The following is a 19,171-nucleotide window of genomic DNA, read 5'->3' on the forward strand; positions in this document are numbered from 1 at the left end:
AGGAGGCCTTTATTAACCCCCTGGAGCTGTGTGGAGCACTTTTACGATGGTAGGACGTCATTCTATGAAATCATTTACCCATTAACTGCTTGATATGCTTGAATCTCTGAAAAGCACAAAGCGAGTGAAGTACTTCATGACAAAATGCTTGGTGTAAGATAGAAATAAAATTATTTAAATGGAATAATTTATAATGTCCATTATAATGAATTATAATGCCCATACCCAGAGCTGGGTAGTAACTGATTACATGTAATCTGGATTATGTAATCAGATTCCAAATATGTGACCCTGGACCACAAAACCAGTCTTAAGTCGCTGGGGTTTATATGTAGCAATAGCCAAAAATACATTGTATGGGTCAAAATTATTGATTTTTCTTTTATGCCAAAAATCATTAGGAAATTAAGTAAAGATCATGTTCCATTAAGATATTTTGTAAAATTCTTACTGTAAATGCATGAAAACCTAATTTTTGATTAGTATTATGCATTGTTATGAACATTATTTGAAGAACTTTAAAGGTGATTTTCTCAATATTTAGATTTTTTTGCACCCTCAGATTCCTGATTTTTAAATAGTTGCATCTCAGCCAAATATTGTCCTATCCTAACAAACTATACATCATTATTTATTCAGCTATCATGTGATGTATAAAGCTCAATTTTGAAAAAATGACCCTTACGACTGGTTTTGTGATCCAGGGTCACATATTAAGTACTTGTAATTAAAGTCTGTTATATTTTAAAATACTTGTAATCAGACTACAGTTACTTCTTTATGGATTACATGATTACATATTATTTACACAAAAGCAATAATTCATTACCTACCACTTATATACACTCAGAAAGTCTTCCAGTTTTGTGGACATTCACACAGGGATCAGTTATTAGCCAGGTGGTGATACTATGGAAGCCTGTTTCCGCTATTGAATAAAAAAAAAAATTGAGTAACAATTACTCAATTAGTCTCAACAAAGACTTTTTTTCTCAGAATTACATGATATAAACTCACAATTGCGAGTTATAAAGTCAAAATTGTGAAATATAAACTTGCAATTCTGAGAAATAAAGTTGCAGTTGCATGATATGGACTTGCAATTGCAAGTTATTACGTCAGAATTGTGAGTTATGAAATATAAACTTGCAATTCTGTGAACATATCAGTCTTTATCAGCACTGGACTTTATAGCTCACAATTTCTAGAAAAAAATTTCTAAGGAAAAAAATTCAGAATTGTGAGATAACTGTTTTCCTCATTTCCGCATACGACGCCCGTGACAATAACAAGTTGCAATAAACTTTTTTAAATTTTTTATCCAATGCCGGAAACGGGTTTCCATCACCACCTGGCTAATAAATGATCTCTGTGTCAAACTCGCAATTGTGAGTTTATATCCTACAATTCTGACTTTATAACTCGCAACTGTGTGTTTATATCTCACAGTTCTGAGAAAAAAGTCAGAATTGCGAGTTTATATGACACATTTCTGAAAAAAATCTGACTTGCGAGATGTAAACTCGAAATTGCAAGAAAAAAGTCAGAATTGTTAGATAGAAGAAGAAGAAGTCGCAATTACCTTTTTTATTTTTTATTCAGTGGTGGAAATGGGCTTCCATATGATACAGCATTTGCCCGCTGGATTTACAAAAATCATTTCAGGTGTAAGAAGTATTTCAACTGTAACGTTGAGTGAGAGGCGAGAGGCGAGCGGATCCATTTGCGAGGAGGCGAGAGGCGAGCGGATCCATTTGCGAGCTTTTATTTAAGGGACGAGACAGATACATGGTCGAAAACAGGCAGGGTCAAGACAACAGCAAACAGGTGTGTCAGAGGTGAGACGAGCGAATAGTCCTTATAACGAGCGATAGTCCAAAAAGGCAGGCAGCGAGACAGTCGAAAACGAGATGACCAGGCGAGAGAACAAAACACGGGAACGAGGGAAACTAGGAACGCTAACACTGGAAATCACAACAACAATACTCCGTGGCATGTAAGGGGAGAAACCGGGGCTTTTATAGCGCCACTGATTGGTCGCAGGTGTAGACCAAATCAGCGCGCTGCATGATGGGGAATGTAGTCTGGGATGTAGTATAACAGTCTGTGTGCGAGGATAAGGTGAGAGCGACATCTGGTGGTGAGCGGTCCGCTGAACACCGACCAGATTCGTAACACAGCCCCCCCCCCAAGGAGCGGCTTCCAGACGCTCCAACCGAAAAACAGTCCTGGGGAGCGGACCGAAGAGAGCTCTGGAGCAGGCTTGTGATCAGGCGGGAGCACTGGAGCGGGCTTGAGGACAGGCGGGAGCACTGGAGCGGGCTTGAGAACAGACGTGATCTCAGGAGCGGACTTGTGAACAGACGTGATCTCAGGAGCAGACTTGTGAACAGACGTGACCTCCGGGGCGGACTTGTGAACAGACGTGACCTCCGGAGCGGACTTGTGAACAGACGTGACCTCCGGGCGGACTTGTGAACAGAACAGACGTGACCTCCGGAGCAGACTTGTGAACAGACGTGACCTCCGGAGCGGACTTGTGAACAGACGTGACCTCCGGAGCGGACTTGTGAACAGACGTGACCTCCGGGGCGGACTTGTGAACAGACGTGACCTCCGGAGCAGACTTGTGAACAGACGTGACCTCCGGAGCGGACTTGTGAACAGACGTGACCTTTGGAGTGTAGTGTGCGGCCCACATACTGAGAATGGTGATCGCCATCACACTGGCAGACATGATGTGACAAGGCTCTGGGCGGTCAGACGAGACGTGACAAGGCTCTGGGCGGTCAGACGAGACGTGACTTGACTCTGGGCGGTCAGACGAGACATGGTGAGGCTCTGGACAGATAGACGAGACGTGACGGGACGGGACTCTGGAAGGTCAGACAAGACGTGACTTGGCTCTGGAACAGCAGCAATAACTTCACTTGGCTCATGAAGATCAGCTGTGGTTTGACTTGGTTCGTGGAGATTGGCTGTGACTTAACTTGATTCGTGAAGATCGGTTGTGGCTTGGCCTGGCTCGTGAAGATCAGTAGTGACCTGATTTGACTCATGGAGATCAGCGGTGACTTGACTTGGCTCATGGAGATCAGCAGTGACTTGATCTGACACGTGAAGACCAGCGGTGACTTGTCCTGGCTTGTGAAGATCAGTAGTGAATTGACTTGGCTCATGGAGATCAGCAGTAACTTGACTTGGTTTGTGATGACCAGCTGTAACTTGGCTTGGTTCATGGAAATCAGCTGTAACGTGACTTGACTCAGGAACAACATGGCTTGACTCAGGAACAACAGCTGTAACGTGACTTGACTCGTGGGGAACAGCTGTGACTTGGCTTGACTAGTGGGGCACACCTGTGACTTGGCTTGACTCGTGAGGCACAGGTATGTCCTGGCTTGACTCGTGGAGAAGGACAGCTTTGGCTTGACTTGACTCTGTTGCTTGACTTGACTCTGTTGCTTGACCGGACTTGGAAGCTTGACCGGACTTGGAAGCTTGACTTGACCCTGGAGCTTGACTTGACCCTGGGGTCGCAGGCACGACGTGAAGGAGCGCCATTTTGGCTGCCCATACAGCCATTAGGGGTGAATCCAGCACGTGGGCCATCATGACCACAGGCGGCGTCCGAGTGCTGGCCGAGAGTTCTGGGATGGCGGCCATCTTGTGGCATGGCTTGGAGACAGCGGCCATCTTGTGAGCAGGCTCTGGCATGACGGCCATCTTGACAGTACTTGGCTCAGGAAAGACGGCTGTAACTTGACTTGAGATAGGAGCGATAGCTCTGACTTGACTTGACACTGGAAACACAGCTTTAACCTGACTTGACACAGGAACGACGACCGTAGCTTGACTTGACTTGGAAACTTGACTTGACTCAGGAAACACAGCTGCAACTTGACTTGACTTGGAAATCTGACTTGACTCAGAAAACACAGCTGCAACTTGACTGGACTCGGAAACTTGACTTGACTCGAGAAACACAGCTGCAACTTGACTTGACTCGGAAACTTGATTTGACTCAGGAAATGCAGCTGCAACTTGGCTTGACTCAGGAAACGCAGATGTGACTTTACATGGCTCTGGTATAGCAGCTGTGACGTGACAGAGCTCCGTTTTCGCCGCCATTTTGTGAACGGGCTCCTCCGTCGCCGCCATTTTGTGAGCGCGCACCGGCGCGGCCGCCATCTTGTGAACGGGCACCGCTGTTGCCCCCATTCGGTGCACGGGCTCCGCTGTCGCCACCACGGTGTGAACGCGCTCCGGCGCGGCCGCCATTTTGCGAACGGGGTCTGTTGTAGCCGCCATTACACAGGCGGGTTGCACGGCCGGCGTTACCGCGATGTCGCGTTGCTCCTCCCCGACACCCAAAGTAAACGATGAGCCCATACACATCAATGCAAAGTCCATGAAAGCAGCCAGAGATGAGTGCGGACCCTCGCATCTCAACCTCGCCTTTAAAGGCTCATTAACGCCATCGCAGAAAATCTCAATAATGATAAAGTCCGGGAGGGTAGAATAGTTTGCTATAGCCAGAAATTCACTGATGTATTGTTCAAGTGTACGTGCTCCTTGTCTGATTCTAAGGAGAATGCGATCTGAGTCCATACTTGTTGAATGTCCGGGGGTGAAGCTGCTGGATCCTTGGGTGACGGAGTATTCTGTAACGTTGAGTGAGAGGCGAGAGGCGAGTGGATCCATTTGAGAGCTTTTATTTAAGGGACGAGACAGATACATGGTCGAAAACAGGCAGGGTCAAGACAACAGCAAACAGGTGTGTCAGAGGTGAGACGAGCGAATAGTCCTTATAACGAGCGAATAGTCCTTATAACGAGCGATAGTCCAAAAAGGCAGGCGGCGAGACAGTCGAAAACAAGATGACCAGGCGAGAGAACAAAACACGGGAACGAGGGAAACTAGGAACGCTAACACTGGAAATCACAACAACAATACTCCGTGGCTTGTAAGGGGAGAGACCGGGGCTTTTATAGCGCCACTGATTGGTCGCAGGTGTAGACCAAATCAGCGCGCTGCATGATGGGGAATGTAGTCGGGGATGTAGTATAACAGTCTGTGTACGAGGATAAGGTGAGAGCGACATCTGGTGGTGAGCGGTCCGCTGAACACCGACCAGATTCGTAACATAGCCCCCCCCCCCAAGGAGCGGCTTCCAGAAGCTCCAACCGAAAAACAGTCCTGGGGAGCCGTGGGAGGGCCGGGAGACTGAGGCAGAACCGGCAGGGCAGAAGCCCTCCAGGGCGGAGCCGGAGGTGGAGCAGGAGGCACAGGAGCCCTCCAGGGCGGAGCAGGAGGTGCAGGAGCCCTCCAGGGCGGAGAAGAAGCCCTCCAGGGCGGAGCAGGAGGCGGAGTAAATGCTGAAATTCACATTAACTAAGATTAGTAAATGGTGTAGAAGTATTGTTCATTATTCATTCTAATGTAGTTAACTAATGTTAACTAATGAACCTTATTGTAAAGTGTTACCAAATTCAACTTTTTCTCATCTGATCCTCTTTCACCTAATATGTTTTTATTTGAAGTACTCCTGATATTTTATTATTATTATTATTTATTATTATTATGCAAGTAGTGAATGTGACAATGTTTACATGTAACAAATACAGAACCCTTTAGACATATAACACATATAACAAAACAAAGAAAAACAAATAATAATAAGTAAAGAATGTGACAATATTTAAATGTTCCAGATATATAGATTCAGTTGGACAAACAAACATATATACTAACATTACAAGTCCATTCAGATAATTCGTGTGTATATATTCATGCGTCTGTGATCCTGTGTGTATGCGTATATCTGTGTGTGTATAGGGGGGAGCATACAAATCAAATAGTATCTAACAGATTAATAATGAATATATATATATATATATATATATATATATATATAATGAGAAACCATTGGAGACAATAATAATAAAGTCAATAATTATTAGGGTTGCCTCTGATCCCTCCGTGGCTACAACATACTTGGTGCCTGACACATTTCATCAGGAGTGCCGGGAAAAGATGTTGTGGGGCAAAAGGGCCCAAAGCCCCCCAACCATCCCCCCAAAACACCAGCCATCCCTGGCCACTACCTAGATGCCTCGCACACCTTATATGTCAGTTATTTATTTATTTATATTTTTTAAATGTGTAGATTTGTAGATGTTTCAGGTAGACGTGTAGGCATCTCAGGCCTGGGACCTGGTCCACCCACATGGCACACTTACCCTGTGTATGTGTCTTTTTTAACTTTCCTTTATATAAATACATGTATTTTATATTAAACATTTTAATAGGCGTGTATGTATTTCAACTAATGTGTGGTGCATTAAAACAGCGAGGCATGCAGGCCAGAACCAGCCAGGGCGAGAGATCCAGGAAGAGCGAGCTCAGGGGATATTTTAAAATAAATATTTTAATAATGAAGTGTCACATTTGCATGTTCACGGTTCTCTGACGTTGGGTTGTGGTCACATGGCATGCAGGTAAACAAATAAAATATTTATTTTTTTCAGTAAGTGTTTTATTTGGATTCATTTTAAAATTATTTGTTTTATGTTAAAGGGGTCATCGGATGCCCATTTTCCACAAGTTGATATTATTCCTTAGGGTCTTAATGAAAAGTCTATAATATACTTTGGTTAAAAATTCTAGGACCACTATGTTCATTATTACATCCAGCAACACAACCTCAATCGCCCAATCAGAGATATTCTTGTCTAACTTACATCCCTGCTCTGGCATCAAAACAACGGAGGTCGGACTGTTACAGCTGATCCGAGGTAAAACGCTCATGTCAATCAACTATCGTGGGAGCGGCCTCTGCTTGTGTGATCTGAGAATGGCTCGATTTGAAAAAGGGGATATTATTTTTACGGATTAATTAAAAACCACTGCATGGATTTTTATCATTATAGGATAGATGTGTACATATACTGCCAACACACATTAATGTTCAAACAACATGTAAAAGTGAACTTTGCATCCGATGACCCCTTTAAAATTACTAGCTTTTCATTAAACTCACAAACCCCCTGCAGTTCCTTCACAAACCCAGTCTGGGAAACCTTGACATAATATAATGTTTAATGCACTTTATGTTGTAAAAATATGTGTGTGTGTGTGTGTGTGTGTGTGGTACAAGATTAAATCAATGTAATAAATCAATGTAATAAACAAGTAAGGTCAAAAGTAATCTAAAAGTAATCTGATTATATTACATAAAACGTGTAATGATTACGTTACTTTTTTTTTTTTTTTTTTTTTTTTAAATCAGTAACGGATTACAATTTATAAGTAATCTACCCAGCTCTGGCCATACCAAAGTATGTTAAACAGCTTTTAACACTTAATTGAAATTTAAATATTACCAAATCCCAGAAATGACCCTCATGCAGGTTCGAAACAATTTGAAGGTGAGTAAAAAATTGTTCATTTTTGGGTGAACTATCCCTTTAATGTTGATTCCACCACCACCAGATGTTCAACAAAGTATGACAGACTAGTGCTGCAACACCGGTCTCCCCACACGTGCCCTGAGTGACATCATCATATGTGTCGAGGAGGAGTGCGTCTGAGCAGCAGAGCTGCGGCAGAGAGAGAGAGAGAGAGAGAGAGAGAGAGAGAGAGAGAGAGAGAGAGAGAGAGAGAGAGAGAGAGAGAGAGAGAGAGAGAGAGAGAGAGACGCGTCCGGGGCTCTTCCGCCGGCCACAGACTGCATGGGCTGGGCAGACGACAGCAGGTGGATCCCTCGATGTTACTGTTGACAGCCGCTCTGAGACACACCTTCACTGCTCCTGCGTCAGTGTCAGTTCACTGGAGATGGATGAGGAAAGCTACGGTAGGACATGAGCTTCAGTATCTGCTAAAAATGGCATCGCACGTGCAGGGCTGTGATTTACAGCATGGAGGAAATACAGTACATTCTGCGTGTTTCTGGAATCGTTTTGCAGTGCTTTGATGTTGATCTCACATGTATTGTTTGCATGGAAAACACCTTTGATATCTCCGAGGATTCGGATGTTTTAAGTTTTGGGCTGGTCTCAAACAGGTCCTTTAGACGTACCGCGGATTCTGAATTATTGAAGAGCTTCAAGCCCGTGCTACCTTATATTAGAACATTAAACATCAAAGATGTAAGGTAGAACGATGTAGATTTATATGTAGGTGAACATTTGTTATTTAATTGTTATTTATTATTTATATATGTTATATATTTAAATATATTTAATATATATTGAACTTACAGATTGTAATGAAGTTGAAATTTAGTATATTAAAATATAATAAGTTACAATGTAATATCAAATCACACATATAGTTACAATTACTTTCAAGTACTTTACAATAAGTAAAGCTTTTAATTTTACATTATTGCAAAGTGGATTTTTACTTAAGTACTTAAAGGAGAAGTCCACTTCCAAAACAAAGATTCACATATAATGTACTAACCCCCTTGTCATCCAAGATGTTCATGTCTTTCTTTCTTCAGTCGTGAAGAAATTATGTTTTTTGAGGAAAACATTTCAGGATTTTTCTCCATATAATGGACTGATATGGTGCCCCGATTTTGAACTTCCAAAATGCAGTTTAAATGCAGCTTCAAAGGGCTCTAAACGATCCTAGCGGAGAAAGAAGCGATCGGTCATTTTTTTTGAAAAATTAAAAAAAAAAAAGTATAAACTCCATCTTATTTTCTCCTACAACTTCAGAATCGTCCGACATTGTTGTACCTTTTTGTTTGTAAAAAGTCCATTATATGGTAATCAAGTCCATTATATGGAGAAAAATCCTGAAATGCTTTCCTCAAAAACCATAATTTACTGAAGACAGAAAGACATGAACATCTTGGATGACAAGGAGGTGAGTAAATTATTTAAAAATTGTGGTCCTGGAAGTGGAGTTTAAGAAACAGTCAAGAAAGTGTACTCTCATAAGTGAATTGTACACGTAAGGCCTTTTATTTCATAATATCTGTATGTGGGTTGTTGACGTGACATGGCATTTTCACTCTTCCTTTCATAAGATAAAAATGAGTATAATTAATATTGTTGTTATTTAAAATGCAGTAAATGGTTAAACATTTATTTGTCCTACATATACCTGTTGTTATGAAAGTAGTATTATTGCAGTATTGTTAGATTTTGTACATTTTTGAACCAAATCTCAAAATTGTCCTATGGTGTGACTGTCTCAAGCATGTTCAATAAATTAATTAAAACTTTTATTATTTAAAAACAAAAGCATAAAAATGTTAATAAATACCTCCGGCATAATTGTACAAGTGTTTATTTTAGTAAATGACAATCATTTTTTCATCCATATATTTTTGAAAGCGTAGGAACTTGATCAATTTTGTCTCTGAAAACCATGTCCTGTTGTGTGACACCATATTCAACCAATTCCAGAGTAAACTCTAATTAGTTGAAGGACCGCCTTCATGATCATGTAACTGAAGCCCCCAGTCATGCCCATGACATGTGCACATGGTCAACTTTTGTCTCAGAATTGTTCAAATATTTAACTTTTTTGGAACCACTACAAAAGTGTTACATTTTGTTGTCCTTTGGTGTGACACCCCTAAATTATATTTTTAAAATAAAAACTGTATGTTAAACTACATAATCACGGAAAGGTATGCAAATGTGTCTTGCTAACTGCTAATGACAGGTTAGCTTGGAATTAGCAGAGTTATTAATGGACACAAAAGGCTGAAACGTCCTTTAGTGTGACATATAATGTGTGACACCTGCACTGTCACACCACAGGACAAAGATGTCACACCAGAGGACAAGATCTCTTTAAGAAACTTTTTAAATAATTAAAAACTCCTTTTTATTCATTTTTGATCATTGTCAGTGTTCTTAAATGCAATAATTACATTAATTGAACTATTTTCTGATGTTTTTGGAGAAAAGTTGTACTATTAGAAAGTGTCATGAAAATAATTATAAAATGTGATACTTTGTTTTTGAAACAGAAATAATTGAGGTAGAGAAATTAGTGGAAGAGAGAGGACATGGAAATATAGACAGAAAATTAACAGGGATTCACCAGAAGGGAGGAGATCATAAGAGAACAATGCAGAAAGTAAACAGAATCAAAATAATGCCTTTAAAAGAGTAGTCATATAGTTTAAAAAAATTTTTTTTAATAATGAATATAGTTTGAATATCAATCATATTTAGCTGTGCCACACATGCAGCAGGGGGGCTAGAATAGTTTTAGTAACATACTGATTGACTAAGAGACTGAATTTTGTTGATGAAAATTGTTTTGTTTTGCTTAAAAAACGTTTAAGAAATTAAACTCTGTCTCCTTTGACACGTTCAAAATAAAGTAGAAGTACTTTAATAACTACAATTTCTGTCATTAAGTGTGATGTAATGTCCTGTGGTGTGACACACATATAAGAACCACATTTGTTTTTATCTCAAAATATCTTTAAAAAACAGTTGAGTATTGCAGTAGGTGAGATATAAATATCATTAATCTAAAATGGTTTAATTTTTTTCAGCAGTTTTGAACGGATGACAGCACGGTTTGTCTTGTTGTCAAAGTTTGTCTTGAAATTGTCCAAGTCATGGGAGAAAAATGATGTTAATTATAATTTCATATTAAATAAATACCACTATGTGAAAATAAGTGTCTAACAATAAAGATAAATCTCTCCACTGCTATTTATATATTATTAAGGGTTTTTTGTATTTATTTATTTATTTATTTATTCATTAATTTATTTATTTTTTGTTATGTCACACCATAGGACAAATTTATGGTACAGTTCAGTAAAAATGTTTAAAATAACAATGAAAGAATTGACAAAGTTACAGCGTTGTAGGGACCCTTATATATTTTCTTAAAGATCAGGCTTCACACTACATAAATTTATGCATTTCTTCTTAAAAAAGGTCATCTACCCATGTACAGTTTTTTTTTTAAATATACTTTTTAAATTTGAAGTACACTATGCATTTACATTCAATATATAAGCATAAGCACACTTCTTTTTTTCAGTTAAAAGCTACCTTTATTAAATAGTTAACCATTATCACAGTATATATCAGTGTGGTTTTATTGTGTTAAGGATGATATTGAAATTTTAGTATAGAATTGACAATTTATTATTTTATATATATATATATATATATATACTGTGCACTGTGCAAACATTTGTGCAACTGGAATTTCGACTCAATCGTTGTAGCCCTAGAAAAAAAAAAGTAAACAATGTAAAATTTCCTCAGTGCAACTTTGCTGAAGAAAATAGGATGCCTATACAATCATACAATTTACTTTGCGTTCTGTAACATTTGAATGAAAATTCACACAAATCAACAATAAAGACATTAGCCCACTTTGCGACATTGTGGAGTGTGTTGATCTTGACGAGACTGGCAAGCTTCAAAATGCTCTTCTTCAGGATAGTGTGTGCTGTGTTATGATGTTCATAGTGATGGAAAGACTCGTCTCAATTATTCATTGTTCAGTTTGCTGAGAGCAGAATGCATCCCAAAATAGAAAAGCGGCAGCAAGTGCCTTTTTACAGGATGCCATCTGATGTAGCCTCTTCGTGGAAATCACATGGTTAACTGCAGTTAGTTTGATTGATAGTTCACTGAGAGAATATTGTTAGTATGATAAAACTATGGAAAACTCTTGAAAAAATCCAGTAGATTTAAGCCCCGTTCACACCAAGAACGATAACTATAACTATCAAGGTAACATTCTAAAAATCATTTCAAATTTACGAGAATAGCAAAGTGCACACCAAGACTACATCGATAACGATACAGAAGAATACAGAAGAATGTTGGGATCACTTTCAGAACGATTGATAAAACACTGACAGCTAATCAGACTTTATTCAGATGTAAAGTGCTTGCGCGTTTAAAATTGCAGGCGACAGGGAAACATAAAACAAAAAATTACCTCAGGAATTCAGCGCTAGTTTGGACAACATTGTCTTCCCTCTTTTGAAGTCGCAGCAGAAAAGAGTATGTATTGTTTGTATTACACTACGTTGGAGATCAGATAGTTTACGGTAGGTTCACTATTTAGATGCGCTAGAAACGTGCGTGCTGAGGACATCTACTGGTTGTCATGTAAATGCAACAAAAACAGAAAGTTATCATTCACTGGTGTAGACGCAAATATAGTTATTGTATTTATAGTTATCATTATCGTTCTTGGTGTGAGTGGGCCTTTACACTGAATGAGACCACAGCAACCACATATAAACATTTGGACACCCACCCACAATCCCTAGCATTGTGACAATGAATTTTGAATAAGAAAGTTCACTTTTCTTCAGGAAATGTACAAATCAAATTAAAATTAACCCAGTGACTTGTCTATGAATATAAACAGTTTTGTCCAGTACCTTCAATGTTTCGAATGTCCTGAACTCACTAAACCTAAATGTAGTTTGTATGTTTCAAACTTGAGGCATTTTGTGACCTGCAACTGAAGAATGAGATTTATTAATTTAATTTGTGGCATACAAATGTTATTTACAAGTCATATCCCAAATAGCACACATATGTCTGCAAGATGTCTGTTAAAGATCGCTTGATCTGGAAAGCATCAGCTGTGTACAAAGTGTCTGTAAGATGTCAGGTTTACACACATCCTAAATCATAAACATCTTAAAAGCATCTAATAGACATCTATGTGACATCTGATAGGAAATGTCCTATAGACGTATTGTAGATGAACAAACACTAAAAAATACGTGGTCAAATAGACGTCTCCAAGATGTATGTGTGCTATCAGGGATTTGTGTTGTTTCATAAACACTCAAAACACCAAACCTGTTTGATGAGATTCATTCCCTGATAGCACACATACTTCACGGAGAGGTCTATTTGACATCTGCATTTACATCTGCAATACGTTTTTTTTTTAGAGTGTTTAATCATCTGCAATACGTCTAAAGGACGTTTCCTATCAGATGTCAAATAGACGTCTATTAGATGTCTTTAAGATGTTTATGATTTAGAATGTATGTAAAACTGACATCTTACAGACGTCTGTCAGATGTTAATACACAGCAGATGCTTTCCAGGTCAAGTGATCTTTAAGAGACATCTTGCAAACATACATGTGCTATCTGGGATTAGTGTAAGGTAAAAACATTAGAAACATAAGTAAACGTATGAAGCAGACTGGTGAGGAACAGATGATTATATCAGCATATCGCGTCACTGACCCAGCGTGTTTTTGTCTGGTCAGGTAACGTCTGTTGTGAGGTCAGTGTTGTAACTCAAAACTAGAGGTCACAGTCTCAGATCATCTCTCGGTGTTGACACAGACTGTAGATCAGCTCTTCTCTTGAATGCACAGGGAACCAGAAGATATTTGAGCTTCAGGTCCAGTTCTGATGTAAGATGTAACACCTAAACCAGCATGAGTGAGAGTTTATGAGCTGTTTTTGTAGGTATTTGAACTGCTGTGGGCCGAAAGCGTGAAGTTCTGGCCACCCAAGAGCTCTCTTCCTCCCACACAAACAGCACTTTAGTTCAACGCAACAACACATGCGTGAAGACTCCACGCCACATTTAACAGACTACATTTATAATTTAATCCTGTCAGAATCTTTAGATGTTTAATACCAACTAAAATAAATATAAGCAAGTGAACATTGTCCTTACACACTTCATATAAAAAATGAAAATTCTGTTAGCATTCATGTTAGAATTCATGTTGCTCTAAACCTGTGTTATTATAATTTTCTGTTATGTCTGTGCAGTGATGTTTCTGAACTCACGAGATGAGATCAGGTGAGCTCAGATATTAGAGAGTCTGCACCTCAGAAATACATACTTGCTGCTTGTTTATGAAAATATGAAAGTGAAAAATCTAGAATTAAAATTTGATTTCATGGCTGAATGTAAGATTGTGTGCAGTTTGAGCTGTTCTCTCTCTATGTTGACAGATCTGTGGGGTGAGGAGGACAGGAGGCTGCGTAGGAGGTGCTTTAGCACTGCAGAGCACAGCTCTTCCTTTGGAGAGAAACATTCTGCTAGCTTCTACTTTTCCTACCAGTTTATGTGCCATAAATTCAGAATGCTTTTCAAATTCCAGTACAGTTTCTGAATTTAAATTAAAGTAGAAAACAGGATGCTGGATTATAGTCTAAATTAATTTAATGAAGTAGAAAATCGAGACTGCTCGATTTAATTTAATTTTTTAGTATGAATGAATTATAAACATGTTATCATACAGCATATTGGCTTTTCCAGCATTATTAGGTTATAATAATCAATGGTTAAAATTCTAGCCAACAGAGATTAGTGTTGCCAGTTTAAAAAAATAAACTGGCAAAAAAATGGAAACCTTGCATAAAAAATAAAACCTTGCATAAAAGGTTAAGACTAGTCTTAAAAGTTAGTCAGCTATTTTTTCTACAAGACTGGTCATAATTTTTATTTGTATTTTTTTTTAATTCAGTTACATAAAAATGTACATTAGTCTAAGTTGAATCCAAAAAATAAGACTGATTACCTCTTGGCTAACTGCTAGTTGGTTACACTAGTTTTTAAGACATTAGTAAAAAGGTAATAGATTTAAAATACATTCCCTAACCAGTGAATTACTCTCAGCAGTGGTTTTCATGTCATTACACTTGATGGCCTTTAAGGGGCGACATTGTAGCATAATTTAAGTCTCCTGTTTTGCATTTCATCAGCATTTCAGAAAACTAAAAGTAAAGGGTGGGAACATTACTGTGTAGATATTAATGTTTTGATTATGAATGTCATGACTTGGTAGGATAGGATGTAAATGTGCATGGCGTGTTTGTATTTTTCAATGTGAATTATGAATGAAATAGTGATATTCAGAGCTCTGCTGTCTGGTAACTCTATGCATACTCAACTTTATTGCATATGATATTCTAGTCCAAGAAACTTTTTTTTAACAACCTACAAGTATATTTGCACAGATTCCAACATAAATCTTCATTCAAAGTTCCCATGCTCATGCAAAATGTATATAAATATAAAATAATTAAAACAATTTATTGTCTAATCATGGCTAATCGTAACTGTATAAAAGCCTAAACATTATGGAAAGCATGGACATTTCTACAGCAACTTAGTTATGTAAAAGGAATTTGAAACTTTGTAACTTTACTGGGAAGTTCAGTATAGACAAACTTGAATTTTGAGAATGATAACCACTCACATGTGGAATATTCCAAAAAGGGAGAAACAAAATAACAATGTATCTTTGCATTTGTGTGACGGATGAAATTTCACGAAGTGATGTGGAGTGACAAGATAGCCTGCACTGTACTGTATGTCACTAAAAATACAAGGTAAAACAGCTAAATACCATTGTCATAGTGATATAAATTGATTAATTAAGTGTTGGGGAAAGTTACCTTTAAAAGTAATGCATCACAATATTGTGTTACTCCCTAAAAAAATAACTAATTACATTACTTAGTTACTTTTTTATGGAAAGCAATGCATTACGTTACGTTTGCATTACTTTCATGTTACTTTTTATATCTGGGCAGGGCTTGCTTGTTTGTTTAAAAATATAAAAAGTTATATTTTTAGCAAATATAAAAGCCCTTTTACATCAAAAAGTGAAATGAATAAGCTTTAGGCTGAGGGAAAAGTCAAGTCAAGTCATTTTTGCTTATTAGTATGGTTGAACTAAATCAACAAAGGTCAGCAGCAGAGACATTGGTTAATACAATGGGATTAAATACATATCGGATATTTGTGTAATTTAATGTATTTAATTATTGCAGGTTTAATAAATTTTGATGAATACTGCATCTGTTTTTTTTTTATTTTTTTATTTTTTTTTTTGCGAGTGAGACATGTTGCATGTTCACATTTAGTCTAAAACTACAGTAACATCATGTTTACACAGCACACGCAACGCCTTCTGATTTCTCTCAACATGGGAACAGGAGAGCTGTCAGCCAATAAATGGGAAAACAAAGTAACTGGCGTCACTTTTATAAGCTCAGATATTTTCTTGTAAATTACAAAGTAATGTGTTCCTTTATTAGTTAATAAAAAAGTAATCTGGTTACGTAACTCACGTTACTTGTAATGTGTTACCCCCAACACTGTTAATAATAATAAATGACATGTGGAAATTCATGTGGAGTTCATTGATCAGATGTGGGAACCTTGTTTGACCTCTAAAGAGCTGCTTCAGACTTTCAGAAGATGCTATTTGTGTTCTTTTTCCTGAATTTTTGCATGTCTTCAGAGCTGCAGAATAAATGGCAGCTCAAAGGGCAGTGACAGTCAAATGTGAGGAAAGATGCTGAGTTGACAGAAAGGGCTATATATGCTGTCCTGTGACGCATTTGACGTGCAGCTGCAGCATTTTCATTCCCTGACTTTGCAGCTCACGCATGAGACGTTCATCCCCCAGCGTCTCTCTCATGCTCTCTGTACTGTGGTTTTTACTCTCTTGTTGACTGTGACTGACAGAAAGACAGTTGGCGTGCTGAAAGGTAATTGGTTGGTATATAACATATTAGATATGTGACCACTGGGGTGATTCGCAGCTAATGACAGGCACAGTTGGTCATTGAAGAGATCGACATTCAAGGACAACAGTGTCTCTTCCAATAATCCATTTGTTAGACGTCACATTTTGGTGCATGTTTATGTGTGTTGCTTTAAAAAATGAAAGGGGGAAATAGTTCTGGGAGACAAATGTGCAAAAGCTGTTTACGTATGCATTTCCCAAAAAGTCTGATTATAAATATTAAATAAACAACAAACCAGCAGCTTAACACCCAGTACCGAGGAATTTCTGCCACATGTTGCCAAGCAACAGCTGATAGTCTTTAGAGATTTAACCAGGCATAAAGTTGTTAAAATGCCTTTGAAAGAGGCATTTTAACTTGAGGCTGTGGGTCAACCACAGACATGAAATAGTTAGAAATGACTGAATGTACACAATGTTATACATTTAAAGGGGTCATCGGATGCCCATTTTCCACAAGTTGATATGATTCTTTAGGGTCTTAATGAAAAGTCTATAATATACTTTGGTTAAAATTTCTCAATGGTAATGTAAAACAACATCCTTTTTACCTTGTCAAAATCAGCTCTTTACACAGCAACCCGTTTTGTTGCATGACTCTTTAAATGCTAATGAGCTCTGCTCACCCCGCCCCTTTCTTCTGTGGGGTAACGAGCCGTCCTTTAGCTGCATTTAGCCGTGAAACTTACTATCACATTATTAGGAAAGGCGATTTGCAAAGATTGATAAAAAGCCCTTATACTCACTTCTTCTGTAGGTGAAATTGGATTCGAATGATTTGCATGAAAATAGATGCATTTAGTTAGATCGGAGGGTGCATTCCCTTTAAAAAATGAAAGTAACATTAATCCTCTGCGTCTTCAGAGGCTCAGATGTCTGCCTGATGGAGGGATTTAGGTGTGGTCTGGACGATGACCTCCACTTCGTCATGCCCCACGGAGATCCCTGCTGGACTCTACAAAATTACATAAACCTTGCATTGTGGATGAGCGGATCGACGTTCACGTTGGGGGAAGCGGAGGAAGACAGCGATCTCGTTCAGCCACACCTCACAGACGTCTCGCAACAAGACCCAGAGCCCAGCCCACCACCACCCCGACTCGTGGAGCCTGAGCCCGAACCCACTGCGGATGGAGAGCCCGAGCCAATAGCGACAGAGCTATCACCACTAGGAGTGACAGCGCTAGAGAACGCTATGGAGCCGGAGCCTATCAAGTCCGACCAGGTGCGAGAGCCGGCCACAATGCCCGCGACGGGGGATGTTCCAGTGGAGCATGAGGGTGCTGAAGACAGCACCGCCCACTGCACCGCTGAGGGTGAGAGGAGTCTGGAACTGGGACTGTTAGAAATTGAACTGGACTTAACCAATTTCACTGAGGATAGTCATGTGAAATTTCCTGCATGCTCTGAACAATATACCGGCCTAGATTTCCCACCCACCCTCCCTGTGTTATCTCCTCCTGTTGGCACTGCTGCATCAGCCTTACCACCGCTGTCTCCTGGCAGCCCCGCTACTCACCCTCAGCCCACCATCAGTGCGGTCCATCGGCGTCATGGCTGGAGGATCCCTCGTCTCCGCCTCCAGCCTCTGAGTCCTGTGCTCCGCCTTGGCCCTTCGACCCAGCGGCTCCACCCCGGCTCTCAGCTCCCTCATCTCCATCGTCGCCCATCGGTCCACCAGCTCCACCGGGCTCCATCATCCCTCCGGCTCCGCCTTGGTCGGTCGTCCCGCCATCGCCTCTGGACTCCACTCCTTTGGCTGCGCCTCGTCGCTCCGTCCCACCGGCTCCGTTGGGCTCCTCCCTCCCTCCAGCTCTGCCTCAGTCTGCTGTCGCTCCAGCTCCGCTGCGGCCCTCCGGATCTCCGCCTCTGCCTCGGTCACCAGAGCCTTGGGCTCCGCCTTGGCCCTTCGGATCCTCAGTGTCGCCCTGGATCTTCGGCTCTCCGTCTCCACCTGCTCCGCCGCCATCGGTCGGCCCCCTGGAGTCGTCAGCCATTCCTCCACCATGGCTCCTCCCTCGGTCGACTCCACCGTGGACTACCATCGTGGCTGCGATCTGGGTCTCACCTGGCTCCTCCTGCTCTGGGTTCCTTCTGTCTCCTCCTTGGCTCAATCCTCTGTCGTCACCACCCTGGACTCTGTTTGTTGTCCTCCTCCTGGGAGTCCGTCCTCCGCCTGAGCCTCCTCCTACTTTGAACTTTTTGTTGCCTGCCCACATCCACTCTTTTGTTTTGTTTGTTCTACGGCGCGAGGTCGCGCCTTCCGGGAGTGGGGAGTAGTGTCAGACCCCTTGCACTGTTGTTTTTGCCCTTGTCACACCCCCGTTGGACTGTTATGTTGGTTTCTCCCTTGTGTCCTTATATGGTTTTCCTGTTCCGTTTCTTGTTAAGCCATGTATCGTTTGCACCCCTTTATAAGTTGTATTCAGTTCAGTGTTTGTCATCGGACCTTGATGTAGTTTGGTGTGTGTCTTCCTGCTGTTCCTGTTTACCTTTGTTTTTGGATTATATTAAAGACTGTTAATTATATCTCATCTTTGTTTGTCTCAGTCTGACACAACCGTGACAACACCTCAGTCGCTTAGGAGCTATTCTTGTCTACGTCCCTGCTCTGGCATCGAAACAGTGGCAT

At 40.1% G+C, this 19,171-nt stretch overlaps 1 protein-coding gene across 1 annotated transcript in view; it reads left to right on the forward strand.

Moving 5' to 3' along the window:
- Nucleotides 1-7,702: 7,702 nt before the first annotated feature.
- Nucleotides 7,703-19,171, forward strand: part of cyth1a (cytohesin 1a) — a 66,136-nt gene continuing 54,667 nt past the window's right edge. Inside the window, exon 1 of the mRNA XM_051100805.1 lies at nt 7,703-7,855. Coding sequence (XP_050956762.1) covers nt 7,837-7,855 — 19 coding nt within the window. The 5' untranslated portion in view covers nt 7,703-7,836. The remainder of the gene's footprint in view (nt 7,856-19,171) is intronic.

This window comes from Labeo rohita, chromosome 3 (assembly GCF_022985175.1).
Source record: "Labeo rohita strain BAU-BD-2019 chromosome 3, IGBB_LRoh.1.0, whole genome shotgun sequence".
Taxonomy (NCBI): domain Eukaryota; kingdom Metazoa; phylum Chordata; class Actinopteri; order Cypriniformes; family Cyprinidae; genus Labeo; species Labeo rohita.